General features: G+C 38.6%; 1 protein-coding gene across 1 annotated transcript in view; it reads right to left on the reverse strand.

The window, feature by feature from the left end:
- The window catches only part of NUP107 (nucleoporin 107), a 52,192-nt gene extending 31,082 nt beyond the window's left edge, over nucleotides 1-21,110 (reverse strand). The window contains exons 1-6 of the mRNA XM_027854179.1: nucleotides 21,010-21,110; nucleotides 18,261-18,352; nucleotides 15,303-15,389; nucleotides 14,256-14,371; nucleotides 8,153-8,297; nucleotides 4,457-4,560 (exon numbers count right to left, since the gene is read on the reverse strand). Of these exons, the coding sequence (XP_027709980.1) occupies nucleotides 4,457-4,560; nucleotides 8,153-8,297; nucleotides 14,256-14,371; nucleotides 15,303-15,389; nucleotides 18,261-18,352; nucleotides 21,010-21,020 (555 nt within the window). The 5' untranslated portion in view covers nucleotides 21,021-21,110. The remainder of the gene's footprint in view (nucleotides 1-4,456; nucleotides 4,561-8,152; nucleotides 8,298-14,255; nucleotides 14,372-15,302; nucleotides 15,390-18,260; nucleotides 18,353-21,009) is intronic.
- Between the last annotated feature and the right edge of the window lie 6,476 nt (nucleotides 21,111-27,586).

Genomic DNA, 27,586 nt, shown 5'->3' on the forward strand with positions numbered 1-27,586 from the left:
TCTAATTACACTTAGTATAGGTTTCACAAATGTTTACCTCAAGCTTATTTTGTGTTATACTTAAACGTACTGCATAAATTAAAATTGGGCTGACACTTAAGTATTAGTGTGGGACAAATATTTGCTTTTCCCGATGCACATCTAATAATATATGTTCAATATACATAAAGGTCCTTTTTTTTCCATTTAAAAAATTGTATATTGTCTTTAATGAACAAAAATGCACCTTCTCTCCCTCCTATCCCAACCAAGAATGAAAGAAAAATAAAACTCCTATTACAAACATATAGTCAAGCAAACAAATTGCTGCATGGTTTATGTCTGAAAGACAATTATGTGTATATGCACGTGTGTCTCATTCTGCACCTCTGTGTCACCTCTCAATCAAAAGACAAGTAGCATGTTTCACTGTTAGTCCTCTGCAATCATGGCTGATCATTACTTTGATCAGAATTCCTAATGGCTTTCATGTTTGTCTCTACGTATAAATTGTTCTCCTGGTTCTACTCACTCTACGGCAGTTCATACAAGTCTCCCCAGATTTCTCAGAAACCACTCCCTCCCTCATTTCTCGTAGCACACCAGCATTCTACATCTATACACTACAACCTGTTCAGCCACTCCTCAGCTGATGAGCACCTCCTCAGATTCCAATTACTGTGTATGTGTACTCTTCCCTCCTTTAACCAGTTCAGATGAGATTGAAGTTGAAGTATCAGTTGCTCCCCCCTACCCTCTCTTTGTAGAGAGGTCAACTTTCAAATCTTGATTATATGAGATACTTCTTCCTAACCTTTCTTTTCCCTTCCATCAGTACACTCTTCTTTCCCTTTCTTTCTATACTTTTGTTAAAAGAGGATCAATACCTAACAAAGCCATTTCCAGGCCTTCTGTCTAAATCAGATTCCCTATAACTCCTGATGATGTCAGAGAGGACATGTATCACCTCCCCATATCTGAACGCAAGCATTTTTTCTCGTCCCTTTATGCTTACCTTTTAATGTAAGCTTCTCTTTGAACTATTTAGTTTCTACATAGCTCCAAACTTTTCAAGTCCTCTATTTCATTAATGGTCTATTTTTTTCCCCTCTGATTAAGTTATTCTTGGCTATAAGTCCATGTCCTTGCCTTCTAAAATATCATATTCCAAGCTCTTCACTCCTCTAAAGTGCTGGCTTCTAAAACATGTGTGATTCTGACTGTGGCTCCTCAATATCTGAATTCTTTCTTTCTGGATGCTTACAGTATTTTTTCTTTCTAGCCTTTGGCTCTAATATTCCTGGAAGTTTTCATTTTGGTGTTTCTTTCAGGAGTTAACAGTGTATTCTTTCTATTTCCACTTTGCCCTCTGGTGCTAAGAGATCTGGACAGTTTTAAGATTTTTTTTGAAATATGATATGGAGAATTTTTTGATCATGGTATTCAGGTAATCCTTGATTCTTAAATTTTTCTCCTTGCTAAGTTTTCCAAATAAGTTGTTTTTGCTTTGAGATACCTTACATTTGCTTTGATTTTATTTAGTCTTTTAACTTTGTTTTAATATTTCTTTTTGTTGTATGAAGTCATCATTTTGGTCCATTATAATGGCTGGGAGTTTATTGCTTAGGCCAGGTTTTGTACCTCTTGGGCCAAGCTATTAATTACATTTCCAATTCTTTCTTCTATAGTTCTCATTTCTTTTCTTTCCTTTTTCCTCAAGCGCCCTCATTTCATTGATTAAATTTAAAAAAAAAAACCCTTATTAAAACAACAATAAAACTCCTGCTTCATCTGCAGCCAAGAAGTCTAGTTGAATTTGTGCTCGTTCTGTTTTTCTTTGAGGTTCTGCTTATAGATATTTTGGAGTCACTCTTCTGTACTTGAGTTGAGTGCCCCCGTCATCATAACAGTGGGATTCTTTTTTTGTTTATTCATTCTTCCAACCAACTTCCTGACTTCAAACTTGATGTCAGGGTCAGGCTCTGTATATGTCTGAAGGGAAGGTCTGAGATGGTTCTGCTATTGTTTTTTAGGGGTACTGAGTGTTGTGCTATTCCAGCATCTCAGGGATGGCTTAGACTGGGGATCTGCAAGCTTTCAATACTCCCAAAGTGGTCTGATCCAGGGCAACTTCTGATTGATGGACCTCCTCAGTTTTAGTTTGACCTGGATTTGGATGCTAGCGACAGCTGCCAGACTCATCTACTATCAGCTATCCAGCAAGCTCTGCTGGTTCAGAGTGAAAGAACCGTGGGCTCCCCTTCGGTCTCGGATTCCTACCATGGATATCCCCCTGAGGGTTCTGGGCTGGGCTAGAAATTGGAACTGAGATCCTTCTTTGTTCCTGGGGTCTAAGTTACACTGCTGCTGCTTACTTCTAAACTTGCTTCTCTTAGTGTACAGTCCAGGGCCTGCAACCACTCCTTATTACTGAATACAGGTCCCCTTCTTCAGTTTGCCATGGATCTCTGACCTGCAACTTGGTAATAATAAAGAAACTGCCGTCTGGCATCCTTTCATTGCAGCCTTGAGCCTTCAATGTCTCGATATGGATCTGGGACCTCCTCTTGCACAGATGCACAGCCTCTCCCTGAGCACTGGGATGCTACACATGGTGTACTCCTAGCCAGACCCCGTCGTATTTCTGTAGAGATGTCTGTCTTCCTGTGTCTACCTGAGTTAGACAAATAACCCCCTTAGACTTTGTCTTGCATTTCTCCATCAGGATTTGGCACAGTGTGTTTTCTAAATCTGTTTGGAGGAGGGCTGGGTTTTTCTTTTTTTGTTGGGGGGGGGGGAAGGGGAAGGTACTGGGTTTTTCTTGCTTCTCTGATATCTTGGCTCCACCTCCATAAAGATTCTACCTAAACAAGATCTGAGAAATCTAATATCTTAGCATAGTACCTGGCACACAGTAAATGCTTAATAAATGCTACATTTTATCTAATATCAATAGATACCCATAAGGTCTTTTTAAGGTTCTCTCAGGATAGGCAACTATCACCATAAGAACATAAAATACTGAACTGAGAGAAATGGAAAATTTACATTTTTTAAAAAAATGTTTTTAAAAGAAAACATTACTCTAGTTACTTAAACAATAAAAAGAAGTGGGATAGAATTGATACATTTCAAAAGATTTGGGGGTGGGGGGAGATGTGGCAATAGTGGCCTTTTCTGGAAAGAGTATAGACTGGACTTGTAAAGCATATTTAAGAACACAAATCAAGTTCAATAAAAGGAGGTTTTATGATTCATTTAAAATAAGAAAGTCTGAATGTTTCCCCTTCCCATCCCCCCTTGGTGCAGGGGGGAGAGAAAGGAGAGAAGAGTTTCAAGACTTGCGACCTCATCGGTATAGAAAGTCCCTTCAACCAACTGCAGACAGAAATTGTTCTGCAACTTAGTCTTACAAATGACAGAGATCCCTCAGGTACAGGAGGTCAGATGATCAAAAACCTGGAACTAGAAGGGAACTCGGAAGCCACACAGCTTAATCTCTTAATGTACAAGATCAGGAAACCAAAAGGCCCAAGGAGATTCAGGGGTCGGCCTAACACTGCGCAGGTGGGATGCATGACAAGTGGGATTTGGGCTGAAGGGCTCGCTGATGGCCACCCAGCTGGCGTGTGCTGGCAGCGGGCCTTACACCCAGGTCTTCTTGACTCTGCGGCTGCCTCTCTTCTCACCCCACCACGCTGCCTCTCTCTGTACATCCTCAAAAGCTGGCTCTGAAAAATCCTCTTATCCAAAATGACCAACTTCATCAGCCACAACTCCTCCTTTTCATACAGGATGAAGAATAGTGTCATCCTACCTAATCAGTGTTTTTTTTCTAACTCAGAAATATTCACATCATCATAGCGTATAAAGTGCAAAGCCCTTAAGGACAAAAACTGTTTGATTGATTTCTGTAACTCCTACAGGGGAAACAATGCCTCTCACACAGAGGAGCTTAATGAATGTGTTCAACTGAATTGGTGAAAGTAAATTTTCCTTCTGCAAGTCTTCCTTTCATAACATTCTTAATATTGCAAATTCATTGATAAAAATTTTACCTGTTCCATTCATACTTAGCCACAAAAAAGACTGTGAGGGCAAAGTGTTAGCTATTTCAGATACGAATCTAAGTGAATCCTCAAAGTAACCACTTTATAAATTTGCTTTAAAAAAAAAAAGCTAATAGGTAATTAACTTAGTTCTTATAAGTCATAAATTAGTTCCTATTTAGAAGTCAACATCCAAGTAGTAACCTTACCTCAATTTTTAAGGCTTTCCTAAGTTTCATGTCTAACTCCTTCAATGACTTATCCAGATGATTGGGAAGAAAGGGGGGTAATTCCCTTCCTTATCTAATGAAAAGGTGATTGCATGATTATTTTCTTCATAAGGTGATTCCAGGATTAACTGAAATATTACTCAATGTTTTAATAACAAAAGTACCGGGATCAGGCAACATAAGAGTAAAACAGCTTACCTGGCTGTCACAAATATGCTCATACTCTTCTACAAGTTCAAAAACTGTAGTTGAAGCGTGCTTCAGAAATGAGTGCAGGAAGTCAGAAAACATACTCATTGTTGCTAAAGTATATCAAAAAGAAAAGGAAGAAAATAGCGCTGAGTGTCATGTATTCAGGTAATTTGATTTAATAATAAGAAAGCTTTATTGTAACAATTAACATCCTGGCATAACATTAATTAACCTGATATTTTTCTTCTCTTCCTGACACTGACGTCAAGAAAACCTGGGGCTAAATTTCAAAAATCTGAATTATGCTCTATTTCAGTCTTTCCAAATCAGAAATACTTAAAAATATTTGAGAAAACTATATGCCCTTTTAGAATACAAAGGCACAGTGAAATATCACAAGAATAGAGACAAGATGGCTAAATTTAGCTGTTCTCAGGGAAAATGAACAATACGAAAACCCAGAGAGTATTTATTTACATACACCTGTCACCAGTTCATGATAAAATGAGACTTTTGCATTAAGATTTTTGGTAATTAGTATGTGAAGAGGAGAAACCAATAGTTTGTCAAAACATAAACAGCAAAGGTAAAGTTACTTCCTCCCAAGGAAAATGAGTTAATTTAGACCAACAGGTTGGTTAAGAGGCAGCATGATACAGACCACAAATGACTAGTGTGGAGTCAGAAGACAGATTCTAGCCCTGGCTCTGCTGTGTGATTTCAGCTTCTTTAGCCATAAAATGAGGCCTAAATGATGTCCAAAATCTTTTCCTGCTCTAAGGTCTAGGATTCTAAATTAATTCATAACATAGAATATAAACTACTAGGACAACCTCAGAGTTGTTTCAATTTGCATTTTTCTTCATTATTAAGTGGGTTATGATTGGAATAATGATTTCATATGGTTGTTAGTAATTTGCAATTCTTTTGAAAACTGTTCACATCTTCTATTATTCTACCAGGGACATCAATTTTCTGAAAAATGAATACAAATGATTTCTTCTATTTACATCAAAAGACAAATCTACTAAGGAACATATGAAGGAATAGATATTTCAGAAGATATTTATAACAATATACTATAGAACAAAAACTGAGAAATTGAGTAACTTTCAAAATTAATAGAAATTGGTTTCTAAGAAAGGGCAGCTAGGTGGCACAGTGGATAGAGTGCCGGGCTGGAGTCAGGAATACTCATCTTCCTCAGTTCAAATGTGGCCTCAGATATTTACTAGCAGTGTACCTTGGGTAGATCACTTCACTCTGCCTCAATTTCCTCTTCTGTAAAACGAACTGGAGAAGGAAATGGCAAACCACTCCAGTATCTCTGCTAAGAAAACCCCAAATGGGGTTAACAAAGAGTTCGGCATCACTGTATGACTGAACAAAAGTTTCTAAGAAGTATCATTATTTTAAAATAAATTTTTATTGATTTTTTTTTTGCTTTTACATCACCTATATTTTCCACTGTATTCCTTCTCTACTCCTCTCCCAGAGAGCCATCTTTTATAATAAAAAATGAAAGGGAAACATTAAAAAAAAGTTCAGCAAAACTAGTCAAAGTATAGAAAAAATATGACACTATATGTAATGTCCCACACCTACCATCTCCCACCTCTAAAAAGAAATGGGGGAAGGTGTTTTTCATGTCTTTTTGGGGGTCAAGCAGGCTCATTATAATTTTGAAGTACTCATTTTTTATTGTTGTCTTGCTGTTGTTCTTTTCATTTACATTCTTGCTGGAATCATTATGAATACTGTTTTCCTGGTTCTGCTTACTTCACTTTGTGTCAGGTCATATAGAAGCATTTCCATGTTTCTCTACATTCATTATGTTAATTTCTTACAACTCAATAATATTACATTCATGTACCACAATCTGTTTAACTAACTAATGGGCATGTACTTTTTTCCACTTCTTTGCTAACACAAAATAATGTTACAAATACCTTAGTGTATATGAGGCCTTTTGTCAACTAACTCTTGGGGTATATACTTAGCAATGAAACCTCAAAGTCAGAGGGTACGGACGTCTAAATCCCTCTTCACATAATTCCAAATTGCTTTCTAGATTGGTTGGAGCATTTCATGGCTCTATCAACAACGCAGTGATGTGTCTGTCTTTCTACAACACCTCCTGCATTACTGTCTTTGAAATTTGCTAGCTATGAGCAAACCTCAGAGTTGTTTCAATTTGCATTTTTCTTCATTATTAAGTGGGTTATGATTGGAATAATGATTTCATATGGTTGTTAGTAATTTGCAATTCTTTTGAAAACTGTTTGCTCACATCTTCTATTATTCTACCAGGGACATCAATTTTCTAAAAAATGAACACAAATGATTTCTTCTATTTACATCAAAAGACAAATCTACTAAGGAACATATGAAGGAATAGATATTCCAGAAGAAGCAGAAAGATGCTGTCTGAATTAAGATCATACAAAGCAAAATTCTCGACCTTTCTCATTTTAGCTTTCTTTGGTAGTTTTCTACTTCCTCATACAGCATGTTTGGGACTGCAATAGTAGACTAGCAGGAGTCCAAAAATGGTGACTCCAATGACATCGACAGTAAAAAGAGGTTGTTATAAAAATCTTTGCAGACCCATCTCCATGTTCCTTGCTTCCTGTCCTCCTTGCCCCTTCATTTAATGCGCCTAGGCTGACTTTAATTCAGTATGTCTCTCACTTTCTGTTACCTTATTTTTTCCTCTACTGCTGCTTGCTGTTTTATAAGGATATGGCGTTCAGAGTGTTTTCATCCTCTTCCTCTACAAGAAGAAAAAACCCAGGGCAGAGCTCCAACAGAAGACAGATTTGTTCTAAGTGCTGTGGCCTTCTAGGTGGTCCGGTCTACGGATAACATTGTGCTAACGGCCTCAAGCTCTTAAGACATTGCAGTCTCCTAAATAAGAATTGTACCACTCAAAGGTTATATGGCCTAAGTAGTCACAGAAGGTAAACAAAATGGATACACAAGACCTATTGGCCAGACCTGGATACATAGTGACATGGAGCCAGTCCATGTGGATATACATCTTACACATAAACTACATGGATACCCAAAAGGCAATCAAGAGGAACATGCCGCTGATGAGCAGGTAGAAAATATTACAAGTAACTGCTCAGGATGTGCTAGACATGCAGCAAGAAGGAGAGAGAACTGACAAGGCAGACTTTGTGCTCCATGGGCATCCATATAACGTCAGAAGAGCTGCAGCAAACTTCCAGCATGTTGAATGAACTCTCTGTGGAGAATTTAAGGGAATACAGGGCAATAGTTTTGCACAATAGGCAGGTGTGGATGGTTTACAATCTGCATTTTTGGAAGCAATAGCCATACGAATGGAATCACAGATCTATCACAGTATGAAGCTTGTATGACCATCTTCCATCAAGACAAAAAATAGGAATAAGGTCCAGGACCAAAACCCTCATTCGCTTAATCAATGAAACATTTCCATGAAGTTTTGTTGATCACACCCACTCCTGCCTCAAGCTCCGTGACAGCACAGGGACCCTGCTTTACCTAAATTCAGCATCTTCCTCAATACTTAGCATACTGCTCTGCACAAAGTAGGTGCTTAAAAGATGTTTGTTGAAGAACTAAAATTTGGAGACTATGAAATGAGTGCTTCGTTAATTACTTGTAAGAAAACCAAATCAACATCATCACAAATGAAAGTCAAAGTCATTTTACCAGCTTCTCCAGGATCATCCTCACGTAGCATAACAGCACTAAAAGTGACATCTTCAGTCACATTAGAGGGATCTGCGTTTGTGAAGAGTGCCGACCGCTGTGGGGAGAATGCTGCTGTCCAGTTACTCTCATCAAGATTAGATGCCTTTTAAAAAAACGAGAAAATAATTTAAGATAACATAGTTGAGTGACAAGAGAATTACAAACGAAGATTTACAAATTACTTATAATGAACTTTGCGATTTTATTTCCCACTTCCAAAACTTTTATTTGACACAGTATTACAAACACAAATTAGAAATGATAAGACAGGAAAAAGGTATTAGAGGGATTAATATTGGAAATGAAGGGTCCAAAATATTTGCTGATGACATGACAGTGTATCTTTGTCAACCAAAAAAAGTATGATTGGAGATCAATTCACAAAAATCATTTGTATTCTTATTTTCTGAGAGATAAAAATAATTTAATAAAAATTTATTTTAAAAACTATCAAATATATGATAATGAATCTAATTAAAAATTCACACGACCTGTGCATGTGCAGCTATAATATTATGCTGACTGAAATAAAGGAAGACTCCAAAAAATGGAAAGACATTCGATGTGAAATGAATTTTTTTTTTTTGGTCCAAAGACAACAAGAAGGGCAGCTAGGTGGCGCTGTGGATAGAGCTCCAGCCTTGGAGTCAGGAGGACCTGAGTCCAAAACCGACCTCAGACACTTGACACTTAACTAGCTGTGTGACCCTGGGCAATCACTTAAACCAGATTGCCTCACCCCCCGCCAAAAAAAGCAAAAAAACCAAAAAACCAAAAAAACAAACAAGAAATAAAACTAGAAAAAAAATAGAAGAGCATCTGATACATCCCATTAGAAAAACAACTGATCTGGAGAACAGATCAAGGAGACAATATAAGAATTCTCAGACTACCTGAAAGTTATGATCAAAAAAAGAATCTGGATATATTATTACAAGAAATTATTAAGGAAAATTGCCCTGAAGTTCTAGAACAAGAAGGGAAGGTTGAAATAGAAAAATATCTACAATTCACCACCTGACAGAGATCCCTGGAGACACAGGAATGTCATAGCCAAGTTTCAAAACTTCCATGTTAAGGAGAAAATATTGCAAGCAACAAGAAAAAAACAAATTTAAATATTACAGAAATACATTCAGGATTTCACAAGATCTAGCAGCTTCTACTCTAAAAAAGACTATAGGTCTTATATTTCAAAGAGCAAAAAAGCTGGGGTTATGTCCCAAGAATAGCTTACCCAGCAAAGTTGAGTATAATCCGGAATAAAAAAAAAAAGAACATTTGACAATCTGAAAGACTTTTAGGTATTTGTAACAAAAAGACCCGAATTTGATGGAAAATTCCACATAAAAGATCCAGAAGAAATATAAAGAAGACATTAAAGACTAATTAAAAGGTACTCATTAAAGTCAAACTGTTTACTTATTTTTGTGAAAATGTTATCAGTATTCTCAAAACTGTCTTCACTACTAAGGTAGTTTGAAAGAAAGGTCGGGGCTGAATTATGCGTGATGAGGTGATTGTAAAAAACAAAATTGGGTAGGAAAAGGTACAAGGGAGCAATTGTATTATAAAAATGGGGCGTGAAAGGAAGAACTAAAACAGAGGAAGCAGGTGGAGGTGGAAGTCTGGTAACGTTGGAACCTTATTCTCATCTGGGTTGAAGAGGAAACAACATGTGCATCTGGAAGGGTAGAGAAGTCTTCTGAACATGTAGAGAGGTGAGAAAACTCGGGGAAAGGGTTTAGAGGGGTGTACAGATTGGAATTTGGGAGGCTGGGGGGAGAAAATGGGGGAGACTTTTAGAGAAGTGTGCGGATTGAGATTGGGGGGAGTAAGTGAAGAGGATGGGGGGGACTCCTGGAGGGGTAGGTGAAGTGGGAGGTGGGAGGGTAAGGGTAGAAGATAAGGTAATAGGGACAGTGTGAAAAGAGAGGCTGAGAAAGAAAATAGTGAATAAAAATAACATGGAGGGAAATTCACAAATAGTAATTATATCTCTGAATGTGAATGGAATGTTTATAGTAGATGTCTTTGTGGTGGCAAAGAACTAGAAATTGCAGGGATTCCCATCAATTGGGGAATGGCTGAACAAGTTGTGGTATATGGTTGTGATGGAATACTACTGTGCTATAAGAAATGAGCTCAATGATCTTAGAAAGGCATGCACAAAATGGTAAAGAGTGAAGTGAGCAGAAACAAGAGAACATTGTATATAATAATAATAATACGGTTTTATGAACTACTTTGAGTGACTAAGTCATTTTGACTATTACAAGTATATAAATTAAAAATAAAGGACGTATAAAAAAAATGAGGCTATTTGCATCCAGAGAAAGAATTGATAAATGGAAAAGGATAATTTTACATACATATACCTATTTGTATCTAATGGTAACCACCTCTAGGGAAAGGAGGAGGGGAGGGAAGAAAAAAAAGGAAAAAAAATTACATGATAACTTTGTTGTATATTTGGAGAGAATAGGAAGTTGTTCGTGGTAGATTTGCAGTTTCATGTGCAATCATCTTTTTTATTGTATTGTGTTATGGAAATGCTTGTTTTGTTCTGTGAACTGAAAATAAATTTTTTTTAATCACTATTTGCTATTCAGTCAAGGAGTACTGTTCTTCTAAATTGTCCCTAATGCTTTAGTTTTAATAGAATAACAGGCACAAGCAATATTAAAAATTCTATGTTCAACATTACAATAAGATTCAAAATAGTAAACATGACTAGCCCCATCAGAATTTCCGAAATTTTTAGAATAACATTTTATCATCTGAACAATGCCATAAATCTATTTTAAATCAGTGAAATAATACTGGCATTTCAAGTTATATGAGGCATGAAAATGAGAAAGATATTCCCACATACTCCAGTCAGCTGAGGACCAGCTTAGCTATGTCTGGAGAGGCTCTTCAACATTTGGCTATGAAGAGTTGAGTCTTTATGGCAAGCTATGAAAATCTAACTGGACAACTACTGGTCTATTTATGAAGGTCAGGGTCTACTAACAACCACTTTTCTATTTTAAGAATATACTTCTAGGGGGCAGCTAGGTGGCGTAGTGGATACAGCACTGGCCCTGTAGTCAGGAGGACCTGAGTTCAAATCCAACCTCAGACATTTGATACTAGCTGTGTGACCCTGGGCAAGTCACTTAACTCCATTGCCTAGCCAAAAAAAAAGAAAAAAAAAAGAATATACTTCTAAAATGATCTTTTGATGGAAATACAAAAGGATAATGGAACCAATAAGAAAAATGTTTTTGTCCATTTATTAATGATCATAAGAATAAGTAACAGGTACATGTCATGAATGAATTTTTCACACACTCAATCAAAAGAGCAAAACAGAAGAGCAGTTGTCTCACTTACACTTTTTAGAGTAGAATTTGACAGGTCTTGCCAAAATAGAACAATTTCACAAATGCTATAAGATTATTCAGAAGACAGAAAATGACAAGAATGGCTGACATTAATATAGTATTTAAGGTTTGCAAATCATTTCATATACATTATTTCCTCTGAGCCCTGCAAGCGAGTTATTCTAAGTATTATCTCCATTTTACTGACTAGGAAATTGGGGCTCAGAGGGGGCAAGTGACTTCCCAAGGCCACACGACTAGTCACTACCAGAAGGAGAATTTGCACCCAGGTCTTTCCTGACTCTAAGTCAAGGCCTCTTGCCACTAGGTTGCTTCTAGAACATACTGACATATTAAATTAAAAAAAAAAAAAACCCACAAATTTGTTTGGCAGTTTTACACTCAACATTATTTTTCATGAGATTAAAAAACATCAAAACCATCCTTTAGGAAATGCAAAAGCCTCTGCCAGTTGAATTTGTTAAAAAAAAAAAAAAGCCTTTGTCTTTTCCACAAATAAAGGGCCAGAAATAGAGGCATCTTCTGATCTTTTCTTCGAAAACCATTTGTATACAACACAGTCTAGGTTTTCTCATTTATCTATGGACAGAGGATAAAGATTTTCAATAACTGTATTGGATTTAGAACTATTAAAAAATCTTAGCAACTATCCTTTACCGGTTGGGATGTGACATGATATTGAACTATATGTCAAAACTTTCTTGTTTTGTCTTTTTCTTTTCTTTAAAATAAAATTTTTTATCTGTTCTTTTTCAATGCCTAGATTTCTCTCAGTATTCCTTTCTCTCCCCGACCAAAATCAATCCCAAATAATTAAGAAAAAAGAGGTAAAAGAGGAAAAAAAACACAGCAAAACCAATTAATATGCCCAAAAAATCTGACAACATATGCAATGTTTCACACCAATGGACCATGCCCCCTCCCTTTAGAGTAAGGGCAGATATCTTCCCTCTTAATTGGGACTGAACTTGTTCTTTGTAATTCTGCAATACCCATTTCCAATTGTTTTGTGGTTGATGTTTCCATTTACATTGCTGTAGTCACTGTGCATGATTTAAAAAAAAAACAAAAAACGTTATTCTGGCTCTGCTTACTTCACTTTGCATCAGTTCATGTAAGTCCTTCCATCCTTCTCTGTATTCATTATATCTGTCATTTCTTACAACACAGTAATGGTACATTATGTTAACATGCCATTACTTGTTTAGTTGTTATCCAATCTATGGGTATCTAATTTGTTTCCAGTTCTTTGCTACCATAAAAAAATGCTCCTCTAAAAATTTTGGTGTCTAACAAAAACGCCTCAAGTCACCACATCACACCTATCACACTGGCCAACACGACAAAACAGGAAAATGATAAATGTTGGAGAAGATGTGGGAAAATTAGAACACTAATTCATTGTTGGTGGAGTTGTGAATTGATCCAATTGTTCTGGAGAACAATTTGGAACTACGCCGAAAGGGCTATAAAACGTACATACTCTTTGATCCAGCAATTGCACTCCTAGGTCTGTATCCCAAAGAGATCATAAAAAAGGGAAAAGGACCCAAACGTACAAAAATATTTATAGCAACTCTTTTTGTGGTGGCAAAGAATTGGAAACTGAGGGGATGCCCATCAATTAGGGAATGGCTGAACAAGTTGTGGTATATGAATGCAATGGAATACTATTGTTCCATCAGAAGTAGAGAGCAGTCAGACTTTAGAAACACTTGGAAGGCCTTGCATGAACTGATGCTGCAGAACCAGGAGAACACTGTACACAGCAACAGCAACATTGTGTGATGATCAACTATGACAGACTTAGCTCTTCTCAGTAATACAATGATCCAAGACTTCCAAAAGACTCACGATGGAAAATACTATTCACATTCAGAGAAAGAATTATAGAGTCTGAATGCAGATCGAAGCATACTATTTTCTCTTTTTTTGTTGTTTTTTTGTTTTCTTTCTCATGGTTTTCCCCTTTGGTTCTGATTCTTCTTTACAACATAACTAATGTGGAAATATGTTTAATATGATCATACATGTATAGCCTATATCAGATTGCATGCCATCTTGGGGAGGGGGAAGTGGAGAGGCGGGGGAAAATTCAGAACTCAAAATCTTATAAAAGTGAATGCTGAAGACTAAAAATAAATAATTTTTTGGTAAAGCCTCAAAAGCTTTTTCTTTTTTCTTTAATTATGTGAAATTTAGAAACTTAAGAAATACAGAATGTGCCTATTCTATTTTGTACCAAGGTAAGTGGACAAAGCAGCTCTTCTGTCTGTATGTACAGCAGTACACAGGTTTCTTAAATCTACCTCCTTCCCAACTGAGGTTCTCTCTCTGGTGTACCCCATTTCCTTTTCTCATTCCTTTTCAATGATACTCTAGTTCTACTCTTGGCTTCCATACGCTACAGGAGAGGTCAGATTCTAATGCCTATCAATTTATTTTCTTCTGGTCAACAAAATAATGGGTTATAGTGATTCTTTGACTTGGGGTCTGGCTATTAATGGCTCTCCCCAACTTTCCACCTGTGATTTCTGAGTTTTCCAAAATATTTGATGCCTGATTCTGGACAAATGAGGTGTTCTAATATACACATCATATTGTTACTTAGAAATGACATTACTTTCATAGGTGAAGATGTCAATATTAACCAACCCTGGCCTTTTACATACCATGGATAGATTTCCCAAGAAGGCTGATGAATGAGCAATTCGAGGAGACTTTACTCTTGTTGCAAGAATGGTAGAAACATCTGGCTGCCTTAATAAACTTCGATTCAGTGAAGTAACTGAAGAGAAAAGGAACGTAGAAGAAAATTTAAGGTTGCTGTTCATTTAAGTTTTTTTGTGGTTAGTATATAAAGTATGATTTTTTCCCCCACCTATTCGAGAACTGAGCAAATTAAGATTGTTCCTGTAACATTTTCTCATTGATCCTACTTACAATTAATTGATTTTTTCCTGTAACTGCTTAGGTCATGGTTCTTCGTCCATGAACTTAGTTCAGAACTCAGGTGGCCTGTAATGGGTTATTTTAGAAATCCAGCTCTCCTGCTAATCACTGATCTATCCTTGCCTCAAGGAATTTTGCTAACTTTAGGAAATGTGTGTGAACGGAAAAGGAGTTGGGTCTGATATCTTTACTCCACCAAGCTATCCTTCAAGGATGTCTGGTTTGCTGTCCAGAAGTCTGGGCCACTATCTCACACCTGCACTCAGATAAGCACTTCCTAAGTCTCATGAGAGAAGAAGTAGAGAGTAGTTGATAGCCCTCATTATCAAACTTCCAATCAATCATGTTATTCCCTGAGCCCCAGCTTTATAAACAATCATGTTGCCCTCAATCCCATAATGTCATCTACTCTGTTCTGCACTCCCCAAAACCCATAAAAGGGGAACTGTCCTTTTGCTCAGAGTATTTGACATAAAGACAAGAAAGCCCCTGACCTAACTACTGACAGGTAGTATGCCCTCTGTTATCTTGCACAGAGATCTGCCTCAGTTTACCATTTTGTTAAATCTCAATTATGACAGAACCAAGCAGATTTATTTGCCTAAGGGCTAAAAGGTTGCTTACATTCATTAATCCACCAGGAAGAGGCTTATTAAATAAAGAAGCTTGCTTATAGAATAAAAAAAGTAAAAACAATGCAAGAGCTAATGTGTTTTTACTTAGTACCTACATAATTAGAAAATTGTTTTTAAAAGCAAAAATCTTACAGGTTTGGCGAAATGAGCTTGGAGTTCGAGGAATTATTTGGCTTCTTGGTGTAATATTAGCCAAAGTATCTTCATGGGGAGTCAAGACTGATAAGAAAGTTAGTCAAGAAAAGCCATTCATTTGGATGGAATAAGTTACATTCAAGTTACAGTTAAGTATGTTTATACTATATAAAAATATATTTTTTAAAAAAGGATGAGTGATTTTTCTATGTTAAGAAAATAAACAGGGGACAGCTAGGTGGCACAGTGGATAGAAAACCGGCCCTGCAGTCAGGAGGATCTGAGTTCAAATCCAGTCTCAGACCACACATTCGACACTTAACAGCTGTGTGACCCCGGGCAAGTCACTTAACTCCAATTGCCTAAAAAAACCCAAACAAACAAGTAAATAAACAAGAACAATTTAAAGTGCCTACTGTGTACAGAGTACTGTCCTAGACCCTGAGTGAGCCAAAATAACATAAGAGCTAGTCTGCGTATTTACTGAGTTTACAATCCAACAGAGGTAAAAGACACAAATGCAGATAACCGTAATGTAAACAGAATGTAAAAATGGCATCCTACAACTGAATGTCTCAGAAGGAAGGCCATTACTGACAGTAAGATGATCAGGAAAGGCTTCATGAAGAAGACGACTTTTACCTGGCATTTGGAAAGATGGGCAATTCAACAGATGTGGTGGGAAAGAAAGGACATTTTAGGCATGGGCACAGGTAGGAAGACTTAAAAGTATAATTTGAGTTCAGGAGGCAGGAAGCAATTCAGTTTAGGTGAAGCACAGATCCTAGATTTAGAGATGCAAGGGACCTCACAGGTCATTTAGTTCAACTCCCACATTTTTGACAAATACAGAAATTGAGGCCCAAGATGGTTAAGTGATTAGAGAGTACTAATGGGTAAGAGTGGAAAATAAAGTGGTTCAGCATTGTAAGGAATTTAGAAAGTCAAGCAAAGAAATGTAAATTTTATTCAATAGGCAACAGATACCCACTGAAATGTTTTGAGTAGTCACGCAACATAACTGGCTCTAGATATGAAGATGATCCTGGCAGTGGTACAAAGGAAGCATTGGAAGAGGGAAAGAGTGGCAGCAGAAAGACATGTAAGGGCGCTACTGTATTGGACAGGAGAAAATCAGGGCCTATACTAAGATGGCAGCAGTAGGAGCAATTGGGAGGAGATGCTGTAGATGCAGAACTGGGAGGATTTAGATGTGAGAGGTAAGGAAGAAGGAAGAGTCAAGGAGGACTTCAAGGTTTCAAACATGGAAAACTGAATGAATAGGGGTACTAAAAGTCAGAAGGAGGAACAGATTTGAAAATGTATATTGGCCAAGATAATAAGACACCAGACACTGGGGTGGTCCTAGAACATGGGGCACAAAAAAATCCTGAGCAATGTCCAACATAGGTTAGCCCCAGAGAAGACAGGTCTGGAGCAACATTCAAGCAGCACAGGCCTGCCCAGCATCTAGGCAGCTCCAAACCAACACTTGAGGAAGCCTGGGCCTGAACCCGAGAGGGAGTCAAGGTCAGATATTTCCCACAGAAGGTAGACCCTCTTCTCAGACACCACACTCAGGACCAAGTGGACTTGCTCACATCATCTAGATCAATAAAAGTGGAGTCTGACCCAACACAAGTCCTCAACTGAGAAACTGAGGCTGGAGATAGGAGTGAACAGAAGAAAATGCCAAATACAATGAATACTTTCGACCAAGAGAAATCAAAGGGGTTAACCTAGCAGAAGAGAATAACTTCACAAGTCCAAGTAGAATCTTAGAGAAAAAAATATTCAGGTCAGAAGGACTGAGTGCTTCAAAGAAATAAAACAAGAGATATAAAATGGAAACGCTACAGAATAAAGAATGCCAAGGAAAGTTAATACCTTACACAAGAACTGAATGGACCAAACAAAAAGGAATTGCTCAATGAGACAAGAAACATTAAAATAAAATCAAACAATTGAAAAAACAGAAGGACTAAAATATCAGAAACAACTGACTGGAAAATAAGGCAAAAAGATAATATAAGAATTACTGGACTACTTGAAAATCATAATCTACATCCTTCCTTAAAAAAAAAAAAAAAAAAAGCTTAGATACTCCATATTTCAAGAAATCATAAATAAAAACAGTCCAGATGTCTTAGAGCCAGAGAGCAAAGTGAAAATACAAAGAATCCAACAGTACCCTCCTGAACTCTAAAGTGAAAATTCCCAGGAATGTCAAAGCCCCAATCCACAGCTATCTAGATCAAAGTCAGGTAATAAGTTGATTTAGACATGTTGAGTTTGAAGTCTTGGTGGGACATCAGGCAGAGCTGTCCTGAAGGCCCTTGGGTATGTGAGTCTGGAGCAAAAGAGAAAAGTTAAGATTGAAGAGACAGATGTGAGAATCCCCTATATCAGGGATTCTTAAACTTTTGTGTGTCATAGACCTCTTTGATACTCTAGTGAAGCCTATGGACCCTTTCATTATATATATTTTATATGCATTATATAATGAATATAAACGGATTACAAAGGAAACTAATTAAAGTTATCAAGATGTTAAAAAAAATCGATGAACACCATTCTATACGAAGATTTTAGTTGAAGCCTGAAGATTGTCAAAAAAGATGATATAAAGACAAAGGAGCCAATAGTAGTACCTTTGGGAAGACTCACATAAAGGGGACAGGAAGAAGATGAAGAGTCAAAAGGAGATAGAGGAAGTAGGAAAACCAGCCAAATAGGATGTCTCTAAAGATAAGGAAAGAGAGAATATAAAGAAGAAGGGGATGGTCAACAGTACTAAGACCTTCAGAGCAATCAAAGATGAGAAATGAGAGGGGGAAAATAAGGCCATGGGAATTGGTGATTAGGAAATCAATGGTGACTTTTGAGAAAATGGTTAATTACAGCTCTGAGTACAAATTGTTATTTTTGTACCAACATTTAAAGTTGAAAGGATACTAGATACTCTTTTGTTTGCACTTTGTCTTCGAGCTGTCCGTGTCACCTCCACATCTCGAACAACAGGAGAAGGCATCTCCCCAAAGCCATTCCTGAAACAGCATAATTAAGAGAATGTGAATATTAAGACAATAAAGTGCTCATCAAACTTTTGTTTCAGGGGAGCATTCAAACCGAAGTAATCTTCTTTTTCACTGTCCAAGGAATGTGGACTCATTTCCCAATCTATAACATTCAAAAGGAACTCATTTTGGGCCCCTTGTGAATGCTTTCCTCTCTCCAGAGCCTAATTAGTCTTTAAGGCCCAACTCAAAACTCCTCCCTCTGTGGAACCTTCTTTGACAACTTCAATACTCACTGATATCTCTCTCGAGTAATAGGAACTCAACAAACATTTGTTGAGTGCCGCCTGCATGAAAGACACAGTGTCAAGAAATTCAGCACTTAGTACCTCATAGTCTGTGGCACAGTTTGGCACTCTCATACTGTCTTGGAATCCCAAATCACCTTCAATGTCCAGCTCTAGCACTAAGTTCCATCTAGAAAAGGCCTTTCCTGATTTATCCACAAAGCACCAGTGATCTTCCCCTCACCAAAATCATTATTATCTCCATCTCACTTCCACAGGAACCATGGACTTTGTTCCCAGGATCCTGGGCTCTAATAAATCTTTCTTCACCTCATCTTGCTTGGAAGCATGCCTCCAGGACACCACCTAGTTATCACCATACCACGTTTTGTACCCCATGGAGCTCAGCACATAGGAGGTGGGAGGTAAAGACAGATGAAATAACTGGGAGATGTAAGTAGGATCTCCAAAAGAATAGAAGAGTAAAGAAACAGACTGAAAGAGAACATTCATTTGTTTTATTCCTTGATCAGAAGTCTTGCTGGGCAACTGCTTCTGCAGGTACTACAAGCCACAACTACTGAAAACACAGGAGGAAAAGTTCTTGCCCCCAAAGTCCTTGGCATTGTCAAACTGTTCAACACCAGAAACTCAGGTGATTTTAGCAGTAGAAATGACATGGGACTTTTCCAATCAATTTATAACTGAAACCTTCCATATGTGTTGTCTAAGTGCTTATTAAACGATTCATTCACTCATTTATTCACTGAATAAAAGATGACAATCACAACTGTGCTTTGGGAATACCAGTTTTTGAACTGTTGAAATCTTACCCATCTCTACTAAAATTCCCATCAAGAGGCCTTCTCTAAACCTTGTACAGATTAACAGCAATATCGTATGATCAAGTATTAATGAATGAGGTATTCTCAGCAATACAATGATCCAAGAAAGTTCCAAAGGACTCATGCTGAAAAATGCTATCCACCTCCAGGGAAAGAACTGATGGAGTCCGAATAAAAATCAAAATATATTATTTTTCATTTTCTTATTTTATTTCAATTATTTTATTCATGGGGTTTTTTTTGGGGGGGGGGAATCTGTGTTTTCTTTCACAAAATGACTAATATGGAAATATGTTTTGCATGACTGCACAGGCATAAATAACCTATATCAAACTGCTTATTCTCTCGGGGAGGGACCAAAGAAGACCACCTTTTGACACAGATAAATAAATATGTAGATATACACGTAAAACCACATTCTGCATACCGTATACTTCTATTTATCAGTTCTTTCCCTGAAGGTGGATAGCAGCTTCCTTCACAGGTCCTTTGTAGTTGATTTAAATATTTATAATACTGGGAATAGCTTAGTCGTTCACAGTTATTTTTCAAATAATATTGCCGTTACTGTAAGCAACATTCTCTTGGTTCTGCTCATTTCACTAATGATGATTTCATGTCTTTCCATATTTTTTTTTCTTTTCTAAAATCAAGCAGCTCATCATTTCTTACAGCACAGCAGTATTCCATCACAATCATATACTACAGCTGGTTTAGCCATTCCCCAATTGATGGGCATCCCTTTAATTTCAGTTCTTTGCTTCCACAAAAAGAGCTGCTATAAATATTTTAGAACATACAGGTTCTTTGCCTTTTCCCCTAATCACCTTGAAACACAGCTCTTCCAAATGGTTGGATCAACAATTCACAGTTCCACCAGCAATGTATTAGGGTCCCAATTTTTTACCAACCCCTCCAACGTTTGTCATTTTCCCCTTCTATCATTTTAGCTAATCTGATCGGTGGGAAATATCTCAAGGTTGTTTTAATTTATATTTCTCTATTCAATAATGATTTAGAGCATTGTTTTCACCTATGCCTATAGTATAGCTTTGATTTCTTCATCCAAAAACTGCCTGTTCGTATCCTTGGACCATTTATCAACTAGGGAATGACTCATATTCTTATAAATTTCTCAAAGTTCTCTATATATTCGAGATGAGACCTTTATCTGAGAAATTAAGATATTTCCCCCCAATTTTCTGCCTTCCCTCTAATCTTGGCTACATTGGTTTTATTCGTGAAGTAGCAGGTGCTTAATAAGTGTCTGACTCATTTAGTCAATTATCTAATTTAATTTACGCCAGCATGAAGGGCAGTGTGGCGCAGGGGAGAGAGAACGCTGGACTCAAAGCCAAAGGATTAGGTTTCCAAGCCTGGGTGACCATGGGTCAGAAACTCTCCGGGCCTCAGTTTCCTTCTCTGTAAAATGAGCGCAGGACTGAAGCTCTAAATCTATGAGCCGTTGGCTCAGACTCTACACCAGCCCTCCCTAAGGTGTCACTAACCCGGGAGGGGAAGATCCCAGCCCCGCTCCCCAAAACCTCGCACTCACGCATTTTCCATGGCTGCCGCAGATCCCGCACCGCTACAGTTCAGGTAGGAGATTTCTGCATCCGCTAGCCGCGTTCCAAGCCTCCCGCCTTCCGGAAGCGTATCCTTCGACCTGGAACTGCTTCGCCGCCAGTGCCGGAAGCAGGAGCAACCGGGAAGTTCAACGAATGAAATGCCCGCGCACGCGCAAACGTACAGGCCGCCCTTCCCCCTCTCCAACTTTATCTCGACGCGCAGCTACGGGGAGGATTGTTGGGATCTGGAGCTGCGCTTGCGCAACAGGGCGGAACAGGATCCTCTAGTGACGCGAAGGAAGCGCGGGTGAGCGTTGCGCTGAGGGAGAGCGCTGGGCCGCCATTGGTCGGAGGAGGTGGCGCTGCGTGGGGTGACCAGACTTTTCCCAGGGAAGGAAGAGCCCCGTTTCCCCGGCGGGGAGCTGAAGATTTGCGGAAAGAGCCCAAATATAGATGAAGTCTCCCAATCCGCTGGGGTGGTGGAAGGATGGGAGTCATTAATTTAATTGTGGGTGTGGTTTGTTTCTTGGGATCTCTTATAGTAACTCCCTTTAAGAAGCTTAAATGTGTGAAGGTCCAAGGTTTTGTTTTTGGTTTTTTTTTGCAAGGCAAGCGGGGTTAAGTGACTTGCCCAGGGTCACACAGCTAGTGATCCTGACACCAGGGCCGGTGTTCTATCCACTGCGCCACCTAGCTGCCCTCAAGTTTTTTAAAAGTGGAAGAATTAGGCTGTGATTATTCCCCAAGAAGAGTCAGGGAGATCTGGGTTTGAATTCTGCCTCAGACACGTTCCCTGCTGTGTGTTCCTGGGTAGGTCACCTAATGCCCAGTTGTTTTAACTCATGGGAAATGGGGTTATTATCACCTACTTCCCAGGGCTCTTATGAGGATCTGTTACGTAATATGTGTTACATACATATGAACATAATGTGTATGTGTTCCGTGTGTGTAATATACATATATGCAAGATATGTGCAATACTAGATCGTCTGTAATCTGTCCATTATTACATTTCCTGGGACCCCTTACCAGTCGTTAACAATACACACATAAAATGTATATGGTCTACGTATATGTGATACACATGTAATAATAGATCTATTTTTATATATAAACTGTTTATATCTAAAATATGTATATAAAATCTTTTTATATATGTATATGCATTATCTCATTCGATCCTCATGAGAGCCATGTTTTCCCTAACACCCTATTTTCCATTTAAGTAAAATGAGGCTGAGGGCAGTTAAGTGACTTGTCCAGGGCCAAACAACAGGTAAAGTGTCTGAGGCAGAACTCAAACTCAGGTCTCCCTGACTCTTCTTGGGGAATAATCACACCCTAATTCTTCTACTTCTAAAGAACTTGGACCTTTCTGTATGTCTGTGGGTATATGTATCCCTCAGCAAATCTTAAAGCACTATGCAAATGTCAGCTATTATTACAAAATGCTTACAACTGCTGGACTCTCCAAATATCCCTTGGTGCATTGGGAATGATTTACTGTATTAAAAATATAATTTGCACCTGAGTTATTAGGTGCACAGCAGTAATACATTTGTATAGCACTGCTGCACTTACTGGTAAGAGTAAAGAAGGAAAAGCCTGGACTGGAGTCACATAGGAGGAAAAACATCCCATAGAGATAATTTATCCTTGCTGATAGGGATAAAATAAATGGGAATCAATGATCTTTTCAAGTGTCAAAGGGGTAGCTAGATGTGGGAGTAGTGGATAGAGCATGGGCCCTGGAATCAGGAGGCCCTGAGTTCAAATCCAACCTCAGACGCTTGACACTAGCTCTGTGACCCTGGATATTTCACTTAGCCCCCATTGTCTTGCCAATAAATAAATACTAAAGTGTCAAAGTAAAGTGAAAATGTGAATGGTATAATGATTGATTGTTCTCCGGATCTTTTGAATGAATAAGTGAAAGAAGGACTTGGTGAACAAAAAAGCATTTACTTTGGGCTTGCTTACTGTAAGTCAACCACTTTCCTAAGTGCTGGTGATACAAACAAAAGAGAGAACAGTCCCTGCCCTCAAAGAGCTTACATTCTAACATGAGAGAGGGGTATTTTGGGTTGGGAAGTTACAGGTCAAGCGTGTAGGAGCCACAGGGGAGTAGATTAACACACTTTCCAATGTTAAACATTTGTTTAGTCCTGTCTGATTCTCTGTGACCCCATTTGGGGATTTCTTGGCAAAAATACTGGTGTGGTTTCCATTTCCTCCTGCTCATTTTACAGATGAGGAAATTAAGGCAAATAGGGTTAAGTGACTTGCCCAGGGTCACACAGCTAGTAAGTGTCTGAGTCCACATTTGAACTCAGGAAGGTGAGTCTTCCTGATTGCAGGCCTGGCACTCTCTCCACTGAACCACCTGGCAGCCCTGCAACATTATAGTTAATTAGAGTTACAGACATGGAAAGCAGGGGTGGGGGGATAGTTGCCATTCCACTGAAGCAACATTAAGCCTGTTTAAGAATACAGCTACCCCTAAGCGAGGTGCTTCTAATGTATTACACTCGTTTTCACAAAATATATCAGCATAGCTCAAAACAGCTGCAAATAAGGTCTTTGCCTTTCTCTTTCTGTCTCTCCTAAGCAAGAAAGGGCAGCAAAGGCAACCCAGACACCCCTAAAGGTTCCCTTCTTTCAGGCTATAAATGATGCTGAAAGGGCATCAGGCCTGGACAGCTAACACAGAAGCAGGATTCTGGTCACCTCCAGTGAGTTTCCGAGCTGTGGCATCTTCTCTGTGCCTTCAGTCAGCCTTTCTCCAGCTGATCAGCTCTCAGGACAGCAAGGCCTCTCCTTCTAACCAGCAGAGTCTGTCTGGAGCCCAATATTTCCGTATTGAAAGCAGTACCTCATAACTAGTTACCTGTCTCTAACTAGTGATGTAAAACTTAAGAAGTGCACCTTTCCATTATGTTTGATTCAATTCCAGACAGTCCTTATATAATAGACCCATAATACCCAAACAGTTATTTATATAATTTCTCAGCTATAGCCCTCAAAATGCTGAGAATACCCAAGTAAATGAGCAGATGAACCACATTACCCTTTGTCTGTCTTCAACTCTGCCTAAAGATATAGGACGTCTCAACACATTTATCTGGGGGTACTTTTCTCTTAGGTCCTCAGAATAGTCTTGTCTATCTCCTCAAGCCTTTCTATGTCAGGTTCTATGTTTCTTCTCAAGCTGAACTAATGTTCTTTTTCTGTCATTTTCAGCAACCAAAATGTCTATAGAACAAAAGAGCACAGTACCTTACATTCTGCCTAACATTTGCCATCTTCTGCAAATTAGAATGAGAATGGGAGGTTTGCCATCTGCAAACATGTACCCTACCATGTGTCAAAAATGGACATAATTAACATATTTTACCTGTGAAATAGGGATAATAATTTGTGAGTCATTATGAGGATCAAATAAGCAAGTATATGAATATACTTTTTAAAAAAAGATGTATAATTTTCAGTATTCTTTTTAAATTTTGAATTACAAATTGTCTCCCTCCTCCTAACTCCTCCTCCACCCACTGAGAAAGCAAACAATGTGATATCAATTATACATTCGAAATCATGCAAAACATTTATGAATGTACTTTTCAACCACAAATCATATGACTGAAGCTCAGGTCTCATGCATCCCTGCTGTTCTTCACTTCCTGTGTAACTCAGCTCAGTTCTATCGCTCATCAGCAGATGGATGCCATCCACTTTCCCAGAGGAACAGCGTTCTGGTGGTTGGGTCTATGGAAAGGTCATTTTGGAGTCTCGGTGTTTACACTTAAAAACCCACATCTGGGTCAAAGGACCACCATTCTTTTTAAACCTTCTTTTGTTCACTGAGGGTCCCACAGTTTTCATTCTCACTCTTGCAAAAGGTCTCTTGAAAATCCATGATAATGTTACCTTTTTGCACTGTTTAGATGACTGGATCGTCTCCTATTCTCGTCAGAACTTCACATTGAGCCTTGGAATTCAGAGGGGCCGTTTACATTTTCTCCCCCATTGCCTTTCAATTTTCCTTTCTCTGGATCAGCTGGACTGAGTGATTCAAATTACCAAGAGGCTGCTTCCCAAATGAGCCACAAAAGGGGCACCTATCCTGAGGGAGAAAAAGATTGGTACACCTCATTACAGCTGTATATCTGTAACACTCCCTTGGGGATGCATGAAGGGGATGACCCTTCCCCATATCCATTTCAGAGCAGGCCTAGCTACTCCTTAACTGTTTCCTATCAGCCTGCTAGCTGCTAGGTGGCTCAGTGGATAGAGTGCCAGGTCTGCAGTCTTCCTGAGTTCAAATCCAACCTCAGATACCTACTAACTGTGTGACTCTGGGGAAGTCACTTAACCCTGTTTGCCTCAGTTTCCTCAACTGTAAAATGAGCTGAAGAAGGAGATGGCAAACCGCTCCAGTATCTTTGCCAAGAAAACCCCAAGTGGGCTCACAGAGTCAGACCTGACTGAAAAATGAGTGAACAACAAATGAACCATGATAACATTTTTGTCTGTTGAGTCAGAACTCCATGGGTACACTAAAGAGGCAATTCTTTACTGTTGTGTTTTGAGAAATGACAATCAAGATAGTTTGAGAAAACCTAGGAAGACTTATGTGAATTGATACAAAGTGAAATGAGCAGAACCAGAAGAACATTATACAAGTAATAGCAATATTCTAACGATGATCAACTGTGAAAGACTTTGCTACTCTGATTGAGACAATGATCCAAGACAGTTCCGAAAGACCATGACAAATTCTATCCATCTCCAGAGAGAGAACTAATGAACTGTGAGTGCAGACTAAAGTATACTTTTTCTACTTTCTTTATTCCTCTTGTGTTTTTTTGTGTTTTCTTTTGCAACATGATTGTTATGGAAATTTTTTGCATGACATAAAATCAATATATTGCTTGCCTTCTCAAGGGCTGAGATGGAAGAGGTATGGGAGGGAGGGAGAGAATTTGAAATTCAATTTTTAAAAATAAAAAATGAATTTAAAAATTGGGAAACATTTGACAAAATAAAAATATATTTTAAAAATTAATTAAAAACTCAAAAAAAGAGAGGCAGTTCCTCCCCTTAAAGCCTTTTCTTCCTATCAGCTTTGAGGTCTAAGGAAGAGGCACTGAGCTCCTAAGGGACTGGAAAGGGGAACAGCAAATTCATGGCTTCCTAGGCAAACCTATTTCTGGGATGGGGCCACCTCCAACTTGTGTCTTCTTTCCTTTAATAAGGGCTTCAGGGTGTCCTTATTTAATGGAGCAGTTGCAGTAGCAATCTGGGCAGAAGAAGCTGAGAGGGAAAGGGGTGTTTGTTCCATACCTGATTCAAGTTTGTACTCTGACTACCTTTTTACAACCCCTTCTGCTCCCTAAGGACCCCTTAACTTAGAGCCAAAACTAGAATTGTTCCTCAGGAATTTGAGGTGTGAGTCGAATTGGAGCAGTGATGCCCACCGAGAAAGAAAGAGCCCATTGAGTATTGATCAGGCTGTAGTCATTGGAGATGAAATGTTAAAAAGCTAATAAACTGCTCTTGTAAAGAAGTTTGCAAATATTAAATAGTTAATATGCAACTCTAATGAAGGAGTTATTTGCAAATGTCCCAACAAGATGTGTATTAGCTTCTCAACTGATCATAATCATTCAATGGTTCTTTATTACTTCAAATTCTCTTTTTTGTGTGTGAGAATAAAACTGCCTGTTGTAAACCTGGTTCGTGTTTTCACTCTGGGCAATTTTTACTCCCCTCTTCCCTTTTAAACCAGAGCCAAAATTTGGAATTGTGCCTCGGGATTCTGACGTGGGGATGGAACTGGAGCACAGGGAGGAGACAGAGGAAACCCCAGAGCAATGAACCAAGAGCAAAACCTGGAGGGCAGGCACTGGCAAAGGTTGCCAGCCCCTGTGGCCTTAACCTGTGGGGGCTCAAGTAGCCACTATGATAGATGTTATCATTCATATGAAAGCAATTGTTTTCTTTGGCAAAGTGGAGAAGGACGAGGGGGATCATGACAGCTGTCCTCAAGTGTTTTTCAGGCTGTCATGTGAAAAGAGGAATTGATTTATTATGCTTGGCTTCCGGGGTAGGAACTAAATTTCATAGAGAAAGATTTAGGTTGCTTGTAAGGAAAAACTTTTTAACAACTAGAGCTACCCCAAAGCAGAACAGAACAGGTTGTCTCAGGAGGTAGTAGGTTTCCTATCACTGGAGGTCTTCCTGTGAGGCCAGATGACCACGGACCAGGAAAGTTGCAGTGGTCTTTCAGGCATCTATTTCAGTGGATGAGCTCCCCTCCAATTCTGAGTTTCTGTGATTGATTTTGTGAGCCTATGATAGTCCTTGGTGCCCTGTTATTAAAGAGCTTAAGCCCATTTCACAAGGGGAAGGACAGAAATCTAGGTATACTGTCCATAAATTCCTTCAGACATTTCATTTCCCAAATGTTTTATTTAATGAAAGTATTCTGTTTTCTTGGGCTGGAGGCGGGGAGTAGGGAAGGGAACAAACATTTATTAAGTGCCTTTACAAATTCCTGAGAATCCC

This window comes from Vombatus ursinus, unplaced genomic scaffold (genome assembly GCF_900497805.2).
Source record: "Vombatus ursinus unplaced genomic scaffold, bare-nosed wombat genome assembly UNPS02010320.1, whole genome shotgun sequence".
Classification (NCBI taxonomy): Eukaryota; Metazoa; Chordata; class Mammalia; order Diprotodontia; family Vombatidae; genus Vombatus; species Vombatus ursinus.